The 16,846-nt window shown below is 40.3% G+C and overlaps 2 protein-coding genes across 4 annotated transcripts in view; one reads left to right on the forward strand and one right to left on the reverse strand.

The window, feature by feature from the left end:
* Nucleotides 1-16,846, reverse strand: part of Fbxl13 (F-box and leucine rich repeat protein 13) — a 203,177-nt gene that overhangs the window by 102,584 nt on the left and 83,747 nt on the right. For both annotated transcript variants that reach the window (XM_063237737.1, XM_003469858.5), the window contains exons 10-11: nucleotides 7,377-7,429; nucleotides 3,036-3,136 (exon numbers count right to left, since the gene is read on the reverse strand). In XM_063237737.1, the coding sequence (XP_063093807.1) occupies nucleotides 3,036-3,136; nucleotides 7,377-7,429 (154 nt within the window). The remainder of the gene's footprint in view (nucleotides 1-3,035; nucleotides 3,137-7,376; nucleotides 7,430-16,846) is intronic.
* Lrrc17 (leucine rich repeat containing 17) overlaps nucleotides 1-16,846 on the forward strand; it is a 28,994-nt gene that overhangs the window by 6,952 nt on the left and 5,196 nt on the right. For both annotated transcript variants that reach the window (XM_013152449.2, XM_003469809.5), the window contains exon 2: nucleotides 9,860-10,742. In XM_013152449.2, the coding sequence (XP_013007903.1) occupies nucleotides 9,968-10,742 (775 nt within the window). In that variant the 5' untranslated portion in view covers nucleotides 9,860-9,967. The remainder of the gene's footprint in view (nucleotides 1-9,859; nucleotides 10,743-16,846) is intronic.

Below are 16,846 nucleotides of genomic sequence, written 5' to 3' on the forward strand. Positions count from 1 at the left end.
TACATATAAAAGACAAAACTAAAATTCAGTAACACAGAGGTTAAAAACACAGGAGTACATAAAGTTATTTCACAAATATCACAACAACAGATAGCAAAGATAATTATGGTAGATTAAAAATAATTTATGAAAAAGTATCAGCTATGAAAAAGATATAATTTTGCATGCATAAATGCTATATTTTATAATGAAACATGGTACTTATTAATCTTTATGTATAAAATAACATCACAAATTAAGAGAAGTTTGATTATAATAGGCAACTAATATATTACTTTTGAACTATGACATATCAAGAGACTATGTATATATGCTTACATTCACAGAATTTTTTCTCTAAAAAAAGCTCTCATTTTATACATTTATGGACAATGTTCTGAAATTAATTTTAAACTAGCCCACCAAATAATCCAAATAAATTCCAGAAAGTAGAAATAATTCAAGACACATTTCTTGAGTATAGTGCATAATTAAGAGCAGATGCTTATTCAAAGAAACATCAACCACTTGGAACCAAAACTTTTTGAAGTAATTACAGGTCAAAGAAGAAAGAAAATATATATTAGTTTCCTTAAAAAATGAAAATAATTCTTACCAAATCTTAAAAGCTTTGCCAAAATTCCTATCTAGAAGTAATTTCAGAGCCCTAATTATTATTTTTCCTAATTATTACTTTTAAAAGAAATCAATTAAATCATTCAAATGAAGCATAAAATGATACCCATATATCATACTCAAGTTCAAAAATGAACTTAGAAACAGTAATAAAATATAATAAAAGGCTACTACTATTCATAACAATTAATAAAGATGCATATGTAGAAACAACTTTGACAAACTATCAACATGAATAAAACAAAATTTTGTTGAGATGTTTAAGAATTTTGGAAAAAACACTTTTAAATATGCTATATTCCTGGTAGGAAGATCAAATATTACAACAATATAAATGAGTTCCTAGTTCATCTAGTTTATCTTTAAGTATCAGTGTACTGGTAAACACTTAACAATTGGCTCCCCCTCCCAAAAAAAGAAAGAAAGAAAGAGAGAAAGAAAGACAGAAAGTAAAGAAAAAAAGAGAAAGAAAGTCCATGTAAATGTGTATAAGCTTACTATAATTTTTTAGTTGAATGAGTATTATACAGTTTTATCTTGGGCTGGGAATATAGCTCAGTGGCATAGCACCTACCTGGCAAGTGCAAGGTCCTGAGTTTAATTCCCAGCACCAAAATAAATAAATAAATAAATAAATAAATAAATAAATAAATAAATAAATTTATCTTGTACATACATGAAGATCATGTAGCATCCAATTTTCAAATAATAATAATGAAACACTTAATATGTTTTACTGCAAATTCTACATGGACCTCAGTTCTACAAATGCTTTCAGTGATTTGCCCCACTTTTGTAAGTGTAGCCAGCCAACAAATAGCTGTGACTGAGCAGTGAGCGCAGTTCCATGTGTGTTACATGATGCTCACTTATTCCTCCATTGTGTCCACTTACATAGTGCGTTAGAGAACACAGGCACATGCCCTCTCTCCATCAGTGATATGAGTGCCTTCTTTGCTGACTCAGACAATAATTTTAAAAGACTATTTCTCAAGTTTTTGTGCTACGTACAATGTTTGACTACAGTCATTCCATGCTTTTGAATTTCATTTGCTTTATTTGTCTTTTCCATCACTTTCTTAAGTCTAAACAATCAACAAAACAATAAATCATGCCTTCATTTTTCCCTGGTGTGGAATATTCCCAATTGGCCAATTCCAAGCTACAAGTGAGAGTCACGCCAATCAGAAGCATTTCATCAAAGTGACACAGTAAATATAAATAACCTCGAGAACACAGATAAAGTAAGATGCAGAAAAACAATAGAAAGTGATGAATTTTAAGTACATATTGCCTATATAAGAACTTTAAAGATACACAGAAGAATCCCCTTTCATTTGATGAAAGATTTTCTTAATTAGTGATGCTGGATAACTGATTGGCTATTTAACAGCTCTGAAAATATAAAGCTGTTCTTGGCTGGTGGACTACACAAAATCAGACTTGGGCTCCATGGGTTGTAGCTTGCTGACCCCTAGCTTAGATCACTGCTTCATTCATCAACAAAAAATGCATTTTAGATTGGTTATATACTTGAGTAATAAAATACATAAGAAAAAAATAAGTGCACATTAAATGCCCGGTGGGGAGGGGGGAGATTCTGTTTAAATGTTTCAGAAGAGATTCCAAAGGAAGTTTTCATAGATTTAACTAAATAAAACCCTACTTCAATTAACAGGATAAACAGAAAATATGGGGCCGCTCTTTTGATGTCTGTGTTTGTGGAAAATTGTTGGAGCCACAAGATAAAGAAAATTAAACATCCAGCATTTTCACTGTTTAAGCTTTTCTAAGCATTGGCACCGTTATTTTTCAGAGGAATGCAAAAAGTTATATTTTCAAAAATAGCTCATTCTTACACAATAGTTTCAGAAATGTTTTCCCAAATTCAAATTTGACTTCCAATACAACTGTATATTCTTCTTAATTAGTATTTTTAAAATACTGGAGTGTTCTATCCACAGTCACATTCCTCTGTCCCTTCTCCCAAGGAGTCCTGGCTCAAGAAGCGACACCCATGCCTGAGCTTGTCAAATCCAAGGTGCCAGGTTCCCTGGAAGCGGCGGGTCCCAGCAGAAACCCCGAGCATGGCACAGGGTGCCTGGGACAGTGGCGGTCAAGGTGGAGGGCATGCTGGAGTTCTGGAACAGGGAGTTCCCAGATGCCAGACTGGAATTTAGGTGCCAGGCTCCAAAGCCAGGAGAGGGACCAGGAAGAGACGGGCAAGATCTAAGCTGAGCTGTTGGGCATGTGGCCACAAGAGGGACAGAAAGCTGGCCATGGTGCAAGACCAGTGACCAAACTGCCACAGCGGCAGGGTGTGGGCAAAGGGAGCGCTGCCTTTGGAGGGGGCACTAGGAGAAGCCCGAGCAGAGCCGGGCATAACTGTCCTCAGCGTAGGACAGGGACACAAGCGTTACCTGGGCAGGAGTCGCATCGTCCTGTTGGTGATGGTCGTGTTGGACAGGTTGAGATACAGGATTCCGGGGCAGCCCTCGGAAATGTGCCTCATTAATTCATCCTGTATAAGAAACAGACGGGAGAATCACACCAACCCTAACAAGCCTGGCAACTTCCCCAAGACCTCCTCCTCATCGCTTTCTTTCTGGCCCAGAAAATGGACAGTACATGCAAGTCGTGGTCTCTTTGGAGTTTTTGGTAATCGTTCAAATCAAATTAAATAGAAGCTACTAGTGTCCCCTGAAGCTTCATTCCTCTCTCTTTTTCCCTTTCTTTGGAAATACAAGTCCCATCACAATGCAGTTTCCTTAGTAGATGATATTTCATAAGCTCCATTCTGTGATAGGACATTGGAGCAAAAGTATCGAAGTGTCAGACCCGCCTAACTCTTTGGGCTGCAGTCATTCTGTAAAACAGAAATAATAAGTGCTTTCAACAACTGGCCTTCATCAAAAACATTCTTATTCACACATATGTATTTATATATAGGTAGGTGTCTCTATGTAATTAAATTCAGTGGTTCGGATACTGAATATGTTAAAATAGCTGAACAGGTTCTCATCAAAGTCATAACTTTGAGAAGGCCTGACAAAAAATGTAGGGTATATACAAATTGGGCATGAAATTCAGTGTTGGTGCTAAACTCAGAGGTGAGACAGAGCATGGTGCGACTGGACCCAGGTGTGGAGGCTCATGCCTGTACCCAGAACTCGGGGAGGCAGAGGCAGGAGGATTCAAAGTTTGAGCCCAGCCTGGGAAACATTACAACTCAGGGAGATCTTGCCTCAAAATTCAAACTTTTTAAAAAGGACTGGTGAGGTAACTCAGAACTAAGGCCCTGGGTTCAAGCATCAGTATCACAAAAATAAAAGGGGAAGAAGGAAAAGGAGAAAGAAAAAGAAAGAGACAGACAGACAGACAGACAGACATGAGACTTAAAAACAGTGTTTGCAAACACTGGCCCTAACATGAAACTTGTAAGACCACATGATCATCAAACTCTGATTGTGAAATGGGGTATGTCTCATGGGTCACTACAGGAAACTGAGCAATAACAGATTATCCACTTAATGATGGTTGTTGAACACCAGTAGGCAAGCCAGCTTTAAATACGGATGGCCGTACAATGTTTGACGCCATCAGTCCTGCAAAGAACAACTGCGGTGTCTCTGGCTGGCAGAGGTTAGCATCACCAGGCTACAGCTGTGACTCAAACACTTGTAGCATTACTGCTGTTGGCAAAACCGAGTTTCAGCAGGATCCTGGCCAGTTTAATGTTCCATTCCTTACCATTTCCGGTATTCATGGACATTTAAAACAACAAAATTCACAGGTCAGAGCCCCTGTCACATTCAGGAAGAAACTGGTCCATGTCCAAGGTGGCAAACCACACCTGAGATGGGTCGAGTGCCCATGCAAACTGCAGATCTCAGCGGGTCTGCAGGCTGGTGCCACAGGGCTAACACGCAGGGCCCCTGAGGACCCCTGTGGTCTCACCATGCCAGCCAGCTGCCAGGAATTTTCCAGCTAGTCCATCACCGAGGCAGATAATTTGAATGTGTATGTACAACTAAGGTGTATACTGATAGTACAATTTCACCCCACTCCCAAAAAAATGGGGGTGAAGAACCATTGTTCTTGACATTGCAGTTTAATACAGACATATAAATATGCTTTACAATGCTCAGTGTGAGAGAAACTATTATTAGATAAGAGGAAAGGAGTAATATTAACAGGGAAAAAGTGTAAGAGAGGGTACTGGGGAATAAATATGATCAAAATATGTTATATCAAAACACCACAAGAGCCCCAATATTTTGTAAAATTAATAGGCAGGAATAAAAACATACATTTTTAAAGGGTGGAAAAACAGCTCAAAGCATCCATCAGGAGTTGAAGTGATTGTGAAAGACCTTTTTGAAAGACCTTAGCAAATAAGATACAGCAAGGAAAGGAGGGAAAGGTAGCATATCCGCCATAAAAGGGGCAGTCACAGAAAAGATAAAAATGTGAGGAGCAGGAGGAGAGAGTACACCACAGGAGCCTGACTCTACACGAGACGGGAAAGCATTTCCTCCTCTGCATTTTCCTGTCTGGAGGACTCTGGACCTGTGAACACGTGCACACCGCTCGGTTCTCAGTATTGAAGAGATCAAGGTGCGACCCCCAAGTACTGAAAGGTATAAATGCAAAAACTGCTCAAGTGCAGAATTCTTTATGAATTTGTCCATGGTGTGCAGTACACAAATCCTCTTGGATGTAATACATTTCATAAGACAAAGTTAGAAGTCAAAGTCCTTTGAGTGAATGTCATCCGACTCCTTCAATGGAAGCCTCTCTCCCAGTCTATGTCTCAAAAGGGAAAACAACAGTAGGAAGTAGCTGGATAAGATTATGACCCCTTTAGAGACTCCAAAATTGAACAAATGCTGGTCCTCACAGGTGCACTGCATTGGCTTTCCTACTAGAAAACCCAAATTCCAAGAATATGATCTTTACAAAAGTGGGTTCGAACAGAAGCTCCCTGAGGGCAAGAACTGAAAACAAATTCCTTTAAAAATTTCCCCAACACCTATCGTAATATCTTTAACATACTAGGCGCTAAACATAGCCGCAGAAGGAGCAAGTCCATTTGACAAGACACCTCGCTGTAGTCACATGAAGAGTATGAGAGAAAAGATTTTAAATCTCTCTCAACGAAGGAGCCCATGTTCGCTTTGCTGGTGGAGAAATTACAACCAGGGGAACATTTTTCCTCTCTTGTGGTCTTGACGTGTCTATTCCTCCATCTCTAGGGCTCTTTTGAACATGAAGCAGCAGCTTGTTTATGTTAAATAATGTGCCACTGGGAAGATTCTTAGCTGGCTTAATCTAAAGCCGTTCTCTATGGTATGGTGGACAGAAACCAGATCACTACTTTAAATCCCTAAACCGAACAATCAATCAAATGCTTGATTGGGATAAGGAGTGGACAAGTTCTGAAGGTTTTAATATTTTCATGTGCATATTTATTTATGTCTTGTCCTTCAGATAAATGTTTTGCTGTGAAAACAAAAGGATAAGTTTTATGGGAAAAATTACTAAAGGCAGAGTTTCAAAGAGGTCTTCATTCTAAGAGTAGATATATATATATATATATATATATATATATATATATATATATTACCTAAGTGCAAGAAAGAACATAGATGCTGAAGTATTGATAGCACAGACGTAACTCAGGAGGAGGACAGTCAATTCTGACCAGAAGTAAATGGAATTGCACTGGACTAGAGGTTGGGAGGAAATGGGGGTGACTGGAAGGCAGGGAGTGAGTTCTGCGGGAAACATGTTCTAAAATTAGTTGTGATGATGGTTGCACAATTCTGTGAATGTACCCAAACTATTAAATTATTCACTTTGGGTAAACTTAATAGCCCAGTGTGTGGGGTTCCTCAAGACTACACACACTGTGATGTAAGTCCTCCTCTCAGACTTTCCCTGTAAGTTGATCTTATAACTCTTATAATATTAATCACAATTTACACACACGCATTAATCCAAAATGGAATATTCAGTTTGGGTCCATTGCATACTAGACATCTCCAGAAGAGACATTAAATATTTGAAAGAGTCCTACATTCTGAAGTCTGTGCTGTGTGCTACTAGAGAGTAAGATCTGTACCCTGCCCTTTGGGTCTCTTAAGTTAGTGGAGGCAGAAGCACTACAGTTAGGGGAGGAGAAGCACAGTGACCCCAGACCTCACATTCTAGTAGAGGAAGTGATGGGTAAAGTGAGACCTAGAGATGGGCTGCTCGGGGACTAAGAGGAAGAGTCTTGCAGCACGAGTGAGCGTGAAAGTGCACAGAGCAGCTTGGTGTGTGCAGCAAGGAACACAGCTGCTGAAGCTTCTGTGCACACCGCAGTGGGGACAAGACAGGGCGGGGAAGGAACACAGGCCTGACACGGGGACCCCAATCACAGTCATATTAAGGTACTTTAACTTTATCGAGTAGCATAGAGGACAGAAGTGTGACACTGGTGGGCGTGCAGGACACGGATCTGCCTGCTGCTAAGTATTATGTGCCCACAGATTAAATCGGAGCAGAGGCAAGACCTGGGGACAGGGACCAGGGAGGAGGCAGAGAGATATATGTTCATTTGCATCCCCTTTAGGACAGCCATCAGTAGCCATGAAAACCATTCAGAGGAGTCTGTCATCTCGCTAAAATTTTCAGTGTACACATAGGCATACACTCTACATATTGGGTTTCCAGGGCATTTATATAAACAACAGTTTTAAAAAGCTGCTTATACTCACTGTGAGTGTTGGACAGTCAGAGACATTCAGCTCTTGCAAGTTTTTACAGTGACCTAAATCAAACAAGTTATATATTACTAAGAAACATATTACCAATCTTAAATTTAAGGCTTTTCCATCTTGTACTCAATGTGATGTATTCATTAGAAAACAAACATAAACCTTAGCAAGTAATGTGTCTAAGTACACAGATTTCCTTGCCCATGGAAACAGCTTCAAGAAGTGATCAAAAAGTATATGAATGTTTAAATTTAAAAATTACTACAGTAAAAGACACATTGCCATTAACCCTCCTCATTCTGAATACATGTGTTCCATCCTTCTTGCCATTTTCTGAGGAGTTCTGGGAGTCCTCTTCCATAAGTCATCATGACGAGTGATCAAAACTACAGTGAATGTGCTGAGTGCCATCCAACAGAAAGGCAGGGTCATAAAAACATAATGCTGTATCCTCTTCAACCTTATTCATCTACCAGATCTGGCACTGTGCAACCTGTGGCTCTTAAAGTCAAAGTTACTGTGAAAGATACCTTTTTCAATCAATTCAAGACATCCAGGCAGCCGAGATAGTGCAACTCAAAACACAGAAAAGGACCTCCAGAACTGCTTCAGGAAGTGGCAGGGGTGATGAGACAGTGTGTTTGAAGCAAGGGGAGTATTTTCAGGGGGATCAATGACCATTGTCTTTTACTGTAATAATTTTTTAAGTTAAGCACTATTTTTCAATCATATCTCATATTTGGGCTTCAAAAACTATATATATAATGTATACATATACATGTTTGAGAGTTATAGGAAGAAGAAAAGAGAAATACTACTCTAAAAAATATGAAGAAAAAAACCAAACCTGCTCTTTTGTGCACACCTTTTTCTGTTTTAACATTATGAAAATTTTCAAACATACACAAAATATATGAAAACAGCATAATGATAATATGTAATCTATTAATTAGTGATTTCTTACTGTTTATTTACTGTTTATTCTTACTGTTTATATACTGTAACCTTTTTGGTTTTTTTTTCCTTTTTCTCCTTAAATAAAAAGAAAAGAAAACAGCCTAATTAATACCTTTATCTCCACCACCTAGATTATAACTTGCATTTCATTGTATTTGCTTATCATATGTACACCAACCATTTTTCAATCCATTCTTCATACCTCTTTTTTATGCGTTTCAGAGTAAGTTGCAGGCACAGACACTTTGCCCCAAATACTTCAATGTGCATAATAATAAAGTATTCATTGTGGTTTTTTTAGGTTCTGCTCCACAGCTTACAGCCAGATCATAACAAATCGCAGGCACAGAAGTGAAGGGTTGGAAAGGCCTAATCCTGATCAGCTCTGGGACCAGAGGCCACTGCACAGCGTATGGTCCTTCAAAGGAGACAGGCGTGCACACGAAGAGCCAGATGGCAGTGTGACACGGTCAGAGGCCTGGGAGCCATGGGGGGAAGACACACAAACCAGTGCATAGGAGGACCTTGAGGAAAGCAGGAAAGCTGCGGGCCAGGGTGGTCCTGGCACGTGAGCTGCTGCAGTGAAAAGAAAACGCATCTGCCACTCGTAACCACGGCCCCACACTGACAACAGACGTGTTATTAGTTAAAAATCCATTTTGAACATTTCTTCCTTTGCCAAGAGTGGACTGTGTCCTAAAAGATAAATGCAAACCAGAAATATTTTCTGAATTAAAAAATGTGAAAATTCTTAAAAATATGCAGATCTTGGAAGTCACCAGTAAAACTTAACAACATTCTCAAAACAATGTAAATTAGTTTATGAGATGAATGTCATGAAATAGAATACTTAGATGAGCATAATTCATACAGAAAACTAGTATTTATCAAGGAAATACAGTAATGAGCAAAACAGACAAAAATCCTTCCCTTTAGGCAATTTATTTTCTATTTAGAGGAATCTAACAGCATAAGAAAGAACTTAAACATTCACTTTAATAGATACTGATAGATTTAGTGGGGAAAAATGAAACAAGGAGTGCCTGGCTGTGGGGAGGGAGTGCGATTTTAAATAAACCCCCAAATGACAAGGCTTCCCCGAGCGGGTGACGATTGGGCCCGATGTGTGGAAGACAAAGATGGCGTCATCTTGTCTGAGCATTCCAGAATTCCAGGGCCATGTGCTCCTGACTGGTGCCTGGGAGGCAAGAAGAAAAGGAAAACCTAAGCTCAGGGGATCACACCCGAGTCTAAGTCTTGGTAACACTGGTCCTAAAGGTCCTAAGGGAGAAGAACAGTTGGGGTCACATAGGCACACGGGCAGGTGACAGCGCACTCAGACCCAGGGCCGCAACATCTGGCGGCCCACCAAGCCAGTAAGAAGACAAGCAGCTCTCTGCACCACTGATCTGGGAGCGATGTTTTAAACCAGAAGGCCTTTGCCTAAAAACAAGTTATTTCTGTCACATGCCATGTTCCCAATGGTCTTCAACTTTTAATTTTTTTTTTTCCCTATTCCAACCTAGGGACTCCACATCCCCAGCTGGGCCTTACTGTTCCTGAAGGGCATTCAGAGGAATACGTTCTTGGCTCCATCTGTCACACCCAAGAATCGGGACCAGCTGGATGTCAGGATGCGTGTGGTCACTCTGGTCACCCTACTGTGCTTCTGCAGGGCTGCTGAGCCGCTGCGCAGGGCCAGCCCTGGCAATGCCCGAAGCCGTGCCATCTATGGGCGGGCAGCGGGCAGCCGGAGGGGCTCCCACCCTGTCAAACGCTATGCACCAGGCCACTCCTGCGATGTGTACACCTATCTCTACGAGAAATACTTAGACTGCCAGGAAAGAAAATTAGTTTACGTGCTTCCTGCCTGGCCTCAAGATCTGCTGCACATGCTGTTAGCAAGAAACAAGATTCGTGTATTAAAGAACAACATGTTTTCCAAGTTTAAAAGGCTAAAGAGCCTGGATCTGCAGCAGAACGAGATCTCCAAAATCGAGAGCGAGGCATTCTTCGGTTTAAAAAAACTCACCACTCTCTTACTGCAGCACAACCAGATCAAAGTCCTAACAGAGGAGGTGTTCATCTACACGCCTCTCCTGAGCTACCTGCGTCTGTATGACAACCCCTGGCACTGTACCTGTGAGATAGAGACGCTCGTTTCTATGTTGCAAGTGCCAAGGAACCGAAATTTGGGGAACTACGCCAAGTGTGAAAGCCCACAAGCTCTGAAAAATAAAAAGCTGCTGCAGCTGAAACCCGAAGTGTTGTGTAACGAAGATGAAAAGGAGCCACTGGACCCAAAGCCCCAAGTGTCAGGGAGACCCCCGATCACCAGGCCCGAGGCAGACTCAACTCTGTGCCACAATTACGTGTTCCCCATACAAACGCTGGACTGCAAAAGGAAAGGTTTGTGTTTCTTAAGTTTGTTTTCATAAGCTGTTAGAAACACTTGTGAGTTGTAATCCTCTCCCTGTACCCCATCAAGCTTTGGGATTTCCGTCTCTTCCATCAGAAACCTTTTCCCAGCAAGAAAGGAATCTGTTCAAGCTTTTCTGGTTGGTGATTGGAGAACAGTAGAGGACAGGAAGTATCCCCAGCTGGGGCTGTGTGTGTGTGTGTGTGTGTGTGTGTGTGTGCGCGCGTGCGCACGACTCAGGCCCAAATCGTTTGCCCATTACAAGCTGTGGCTATATGGGATCCCTTTGATCTTAAATACAATTTAACTTACATAGATAAAGCAATGGGGATGAAAACAAGTAAAAATGCCATCTAAGCCTCACTTACACCTGTAGAGGTAAACCATGTTGTGCACCTTCAGGGAGACAACCTCAGGGAAAGGCATCCTCGGAGCAGACAGGACAGAGGGTTTGGAGACAGTGGCCAAGTGGTGTGGTGACGTGTAGCTCTTTTTCACTCATTTAGTCCCAGGGTTTTAATAAACACTTGCCAGCATCCTACAGCTTAGTCGTTCCCAAGTTATCCAGAATAAGACAAAAAAAATTTAAAGAACCAAATTCAAAATACTGAATCTAATAGCTACATGACTAAGGAAATCCTTCTAGAGTATGACCTATTCTCTGCAAATCCTTGTAGGGCTTTCTGTTTCACACAGTGTTGCTCTAATGCTGTGCAGGGTTTGCACACACAGTGTAAAGCTCTGAAATGAGAAACATACAGGTGATTTTTATAATGCTCTTGAGATATTAGCCAAGACAGATGCTATCCAAGTGTGATCCCAGAACTGCTCATGTACTCCACGATAGCAGGCCATGTGGCAATGTAGGTAGATGTCATTTTTGGCATGGTTTAATAATTTGTAACATTAAATTAAAACCAGATGTCACCAAAGACATATTAGAGTCTTGTTATAGAGCATGATATCATTCCTCTGTCTACTTTGGAAGTTTTGCTTTGTTTTATTTATTTATTTATTTATTTGGTACTGGGGATCACACTCACAACCTCACACTTGGCAGGCAGGTGCTTACACCACTGAGCTAAATCCCCAGTCCGTTTTCTTTAAGAGCAAGCAAAAGGGAAGGTTAAAAGAACTCTAGAGGGCTCTCGCAAGAAAACGGAAGTCAGGAACTTGTTACAGTAAAATATCAGGCAGCTTGGTCAGGGGTACATTTGTGTCATTTTTCAGCAAAGTCACGTATCAGCGTTGCCTAACTCACAACTCTTTTCCCAACTCTGACAGTGGCACCTGGTTAGAAGGCAACATCTGCTAAGACAGCCATGAACTGTACGTAATTCAGTGCCACCGACCCTGGAGTGGCTATGCCTCATACCTGGAGACAGGCCGTGCTGGCTCCTCTAATTTCAAAGGGAGTACTTGTAACTGAAAACCTCCTATGCTAGCCATAGCCTTAGAATGGTAGCCGTATCCCATATCTAGAGGAGGAGAATAAGTCCAGGCCCAGATCGCACAGGTGAGCATCAGAACCAAGGTTTGAACCCTGGTCCACTTGGCTTGGTGCCTATGAGATGCCTGTTGCTGGCCCCCAGAATTAACTGACCATGTCCAACAAGCTGCTGCCTATTGAGCATGCTACCAAACTCTAGAAGACTCAGTGCATGCATTTTCTCTGAGTCAAGGCAGGATGGAACCTCCTTGATGATGTTCTGGTGAATGCTTAGGGCTTTGTGTTGAAGAGCATGTTTTCAAGGGTTTTCTTTCTGACACTTAGGTTAAAAACTAAAATTACTAAAACAAATACTAAGTGATTATCCTAAACTTGGGTGAGAACACTTGATATTACCAAGGTTCCTCCATCAAGTTTGAGTAAATTTGCCCTCGCCGCATCATATACTGAAGAGGAAATTAGAAAGCATTGAGCTCATTAATGACCTGAGAAAAATACCATCTACACAAAACTTAAAAACTTTTACAGCTAGACTTTTACAGTACACTGTGCTCTAAGAACACAAGCTGAAGCAAAATTATCTGTCTTCCATTTTACTCTTGGTCCATTCCTTTCCTTCAATGACCCTACTTCTGATTTCAAATTTCTTTCCATAAAATTTTTTGAGTCAGGGTATTGCTATGTAGTTCAGGACAGTCTTGAACTCACTATGTAGCCCAGGCTGGCCTTGCAATCCTCCTGCCTCAGCCTCTCACATGCTGGAATTACAAGCATGCACCATTCTGCTTGGCCCATAAAATGTTTTGATTGATAAACATCAGCTATAATTATTACTTTCTTTATTCAACTTATTAGTAAGTAAAACTTTCCAGAAATTCCCCATCAAGTCACTCTCCCCTGCTTAAGAAAATTATATCTATAATATACATACACACACACACACACACACACACACGCACATGCACATACACACACATATATATACATTATTGGAATGCAATATAAATATGATACACAATTTTTCAGTACATACAATATTAAGTCAGATATGAAAGGACAGCCTGAGTTCCCCTAAATGTTAGTAACTCTATAATTGGCTTATACTTTTGTTGCAGGAAAATTCTCAAGTCAAACTGAAAAGAAGGCTCTTTACACTGAGCAAAAAGAAGGCAGCATTTAATCTTTACTCCAGCACACTGTTGCAGCATCATTCCCAAAGGCAACAGCTCTGAGTCTGCAGAGTGTACTTTATATAACACTTAAAGTGGGAAGTACAAAGCAAGTGACAAAACATTACATAACTGGTTACAAGCCCTGAGTCATATAGTGACAGGCAGGCTAGTCCTACACAGATTGGCTGAAGGAAAGGAGTTGTTTATCATAATATAGAAACATCCCAGGAACATGGTGAGTGTAGTTAAGGTGTCCTTGACTAGCCCAGGGTGCATTAAGGTATAGACAATTACTTTCACTCGGTGCTTATCAGAGATACACAGCTGGCTTTAGACACTGTCAAGGTCAATCGAATTCAGTGGAAACTTGGTCAGAGACCTCTAATTGCTCTCTAATTTGTATCATCAAATACCTGTAAGTTTGCTATTTTATAAATGTGTTCTTACATTATAATTGTTCCTCAACACTTTCATTTTTTAGGTATATATATTTTTATATTTAGTTCACACATAGTAAATATACATATTATGGGGTATAGTATGCTGTTTCAAAACACTATAGAATGGATCTTTGAACTATGAGTTCAATTTGTTTGCGAGAGCTGTAACTCAAGCTGTAACTCAAGTTGGTTGTAAGGCAAGACTATTTTTCCCTTAAGAAATAATAAAAATACCCCTAATGTAGTCTGAGCCTCCTAGAGCATCCCTTAACTAACACTTTCATAATAAAATTGAGTTGTATAGTGTTGGGGACCATAAATTACAAACTGACAAAATCTGCAGGGGAGGCTCCTTGCTCTGCCTTGTGCGCTGGTTTTGGAGTGTGAAAATTCCACTCCTGTCAATGAGGCTCACAGAGCAGGACCAAGTCAGCTGAGGACAAGGGGAGACTAGCCCCTGGGCGTGGGAATGAACCTTGTTTCCGTCGTGATGTTACAATGGTCCATTCAACCACTACCTCTGCCCTGTTCTGGAGAAAGCACCATAGCCTTCTCTCTGTGTGGGCTAAATCAGGTGGTGGCTGCTGGAGATTCGGGGTCATTGCTCCCACAGAACACTGATAAGCCCAGAGCTCTACTTTATTGCAACCTTTTTGTCCCTTCTCTCCTGAGGAGAATCTGTAGTCCACTAGGACCTGCTTCTGCCTCACTAGGTCTCAGTCCTTTCCAAATGCAAAGCTGGTCTAAGGTTGTCCGTTTTTGCCTGCTCTTTAACACTTTTCTGTAGTACGACCTGACATTGTCGTTAAGTGAGTGAATGCAGTGATTTTACCTTCCTTTCCTTCTTTAACTTTTTTCTAGCTTTCTTAGGGCCATTAATAGCAGTAACTATGACATTTATATAAAACACTATCTTAAGTCATGTCCACAAATACATGCATCTGGGCTCAGATTAACGCTTACATACATATGGTTTTCTGGCATCACAGGTCTTTGCAGCTGCACAGTGGCTGGCATTGGGGTTGTACCTTTATATAACACTTAAAGTGGGAAGTACAAAGCAAGTGACAAAACATTACATAACTGGTTACAAGCCCTGAGTCATATAGTGACAGGCAGGTTTGGGTGGAGGTTAAACATAAAATTCCAGTTGTAATCAGGTTGCTCACATATGAGAGGGCTCATCGCTCAAGGGTCCACTGTGTAACATATAGTGATCAGATCAGGGTTACTGGTGTATCTGTCACCTCAGACTTTTTTGTTGTTGTTATTTGTTTTTCCTTGGGAGCATTCAAAAATCCGCTCTAGTGGATATTTTGGAGTCTACAATTAGGTGTTGTCAGCCACAGTTATCCTAACTCGAAGTTATTCCTCTTACCCCCTGGTACCTGGTAACAAACTTCTCTCCATCTCCCTCTCCCCAACATTTTCCTTGGCAGAACCAAGGCTACGGTAGTTTTCTCTTTTTATCAATATAGTTGGCTTTTGTTGTGGCTTATAGAAACCTACTGATTCAGCTGATCATTTATTTTTCATGTTTTGATATATTACTAACTCCTATAAACTTAAAGGATAAGGTATTTCTTATGAAATGTCCTTTGATCTTTCCTGGGCCAAGAGCTGCCTTTGATCTTTGAAAGTAATAATTTAAGCAACCTTTAAAAAATAAAAATATAGGGATGTTAAAAAAATCACAGCTGATTTCAAGTATGAAAACTTGAATTCAATACACTCTCCCTGTCTTTATTCCAGTCTATAACTGGGTAACAAATACCAAATACTAAAAACAAATGCTCAGCAATGTCCATCTCTAGCTTCCTGTTAGAAGGAAGTAATACTTTTGATTATTGGGTCCCACATGTTAGACACAACATAAAATCTAAAGCAGCCTACAGCTTGTCAACAGGTGAGGAACTAGTGGTGACGAATGAATCAGAGCCTTCATCTCTAAATGCTCTGTGGCCACAAGACATAGCAGTTTACATGCATTATCATTTATTTCTTCTAACCCTAAAAAAGTAGTTATTATCTTCATTTTGTAAACCAAGGCATAGAGAAGTTCAATTACCCTCCAAAGGTCACACAGATGGTCAATAATTCAGTTTTCAAGTCATTGGTCACCATAGATTGCCATCTCTTCCTTTAAAATTCTGAGTGTATCTACTAAGCAAGAAGACTCTATTAAAGCCTCCAGTGTGCTGCTTCCCAGTACTGTATGCTTCTCCTTGGGATCTGTGCAAGAATGTCCAACACACGATCACACACAGACACCTACAACCCAAATCCTTGTCTCAGGAACTGGGCCTTTCTCAACTGACTTGCTGTGAGTCAGATGGTGTTTATAGGGTACCTAATCTGTGCCAATTCAACCACACAGACCTCAAAGATCACTATTTTTGCCTTCAACATCTGACACCAAGAAAAAATAATAATAGCTTTACTCACTGACAGGCAGGCACTTTGCCAACAAAATTTAGTCTTTCAAAGGGAATAAGATGTGGGACCAGTTGAAAGGCACATTTGTGCCACTTTGAGGTAAACGGATTTGCCAAGAACACATAAAAGTTTTGGCTGCTTTTAGCCTCACATTTACCAGAATAATTTACAATTTTTACTTTTAAGGCTGTGGAGAATTATGTAGGTAAGTTGTGTCCTGGCTTAAAAACAATTTTGCCCTTGGCTTAAACAGTTTAAGGTTTCTTATTTATAATAAACAGATCCACTTATGCCTCACTTCTCCTACCAAGCCTTCAAATTAGTTCTGAGGTTGCTGACAAACATGAAAATCTACTAACTGGGGAAATTATATGGGGCAATTTTCCTATTTCCTCTTCAAAGTCAGTAAAGTTTTGTTGGGGGAGGGGCAAGACTGGTGGTGGGTGATGATCAAGCAAACATGTTATTTGTGGGGGCATTTCTTAAGAATTTTGGGTAGCTGTAAGTATGAAATGTGTATACCATGTGGTGCCTGGTCTAGAAATGGAACATTGATGACAACAGGCAAACATTCTTTACATTGCTATTTGCCATTT

The sequence above is a fragment of the Cavia porcellus genome, unplaced genomic scaffold (genome assembly GCF_034190915.1).
Source record: "Cavia porcellus strain 051 isolate PalLab524CR breed Dunkin Hartley unplaced genomic scaffold, mCavPor4.1 scaffold_2, whole genome shotgun sequence".
Lineage (NCBI taxonomy): Eukaryota > Metazoa > Chordata > Mammalia > Rodentia > Caviidae > Cavia > Cavia porcellus.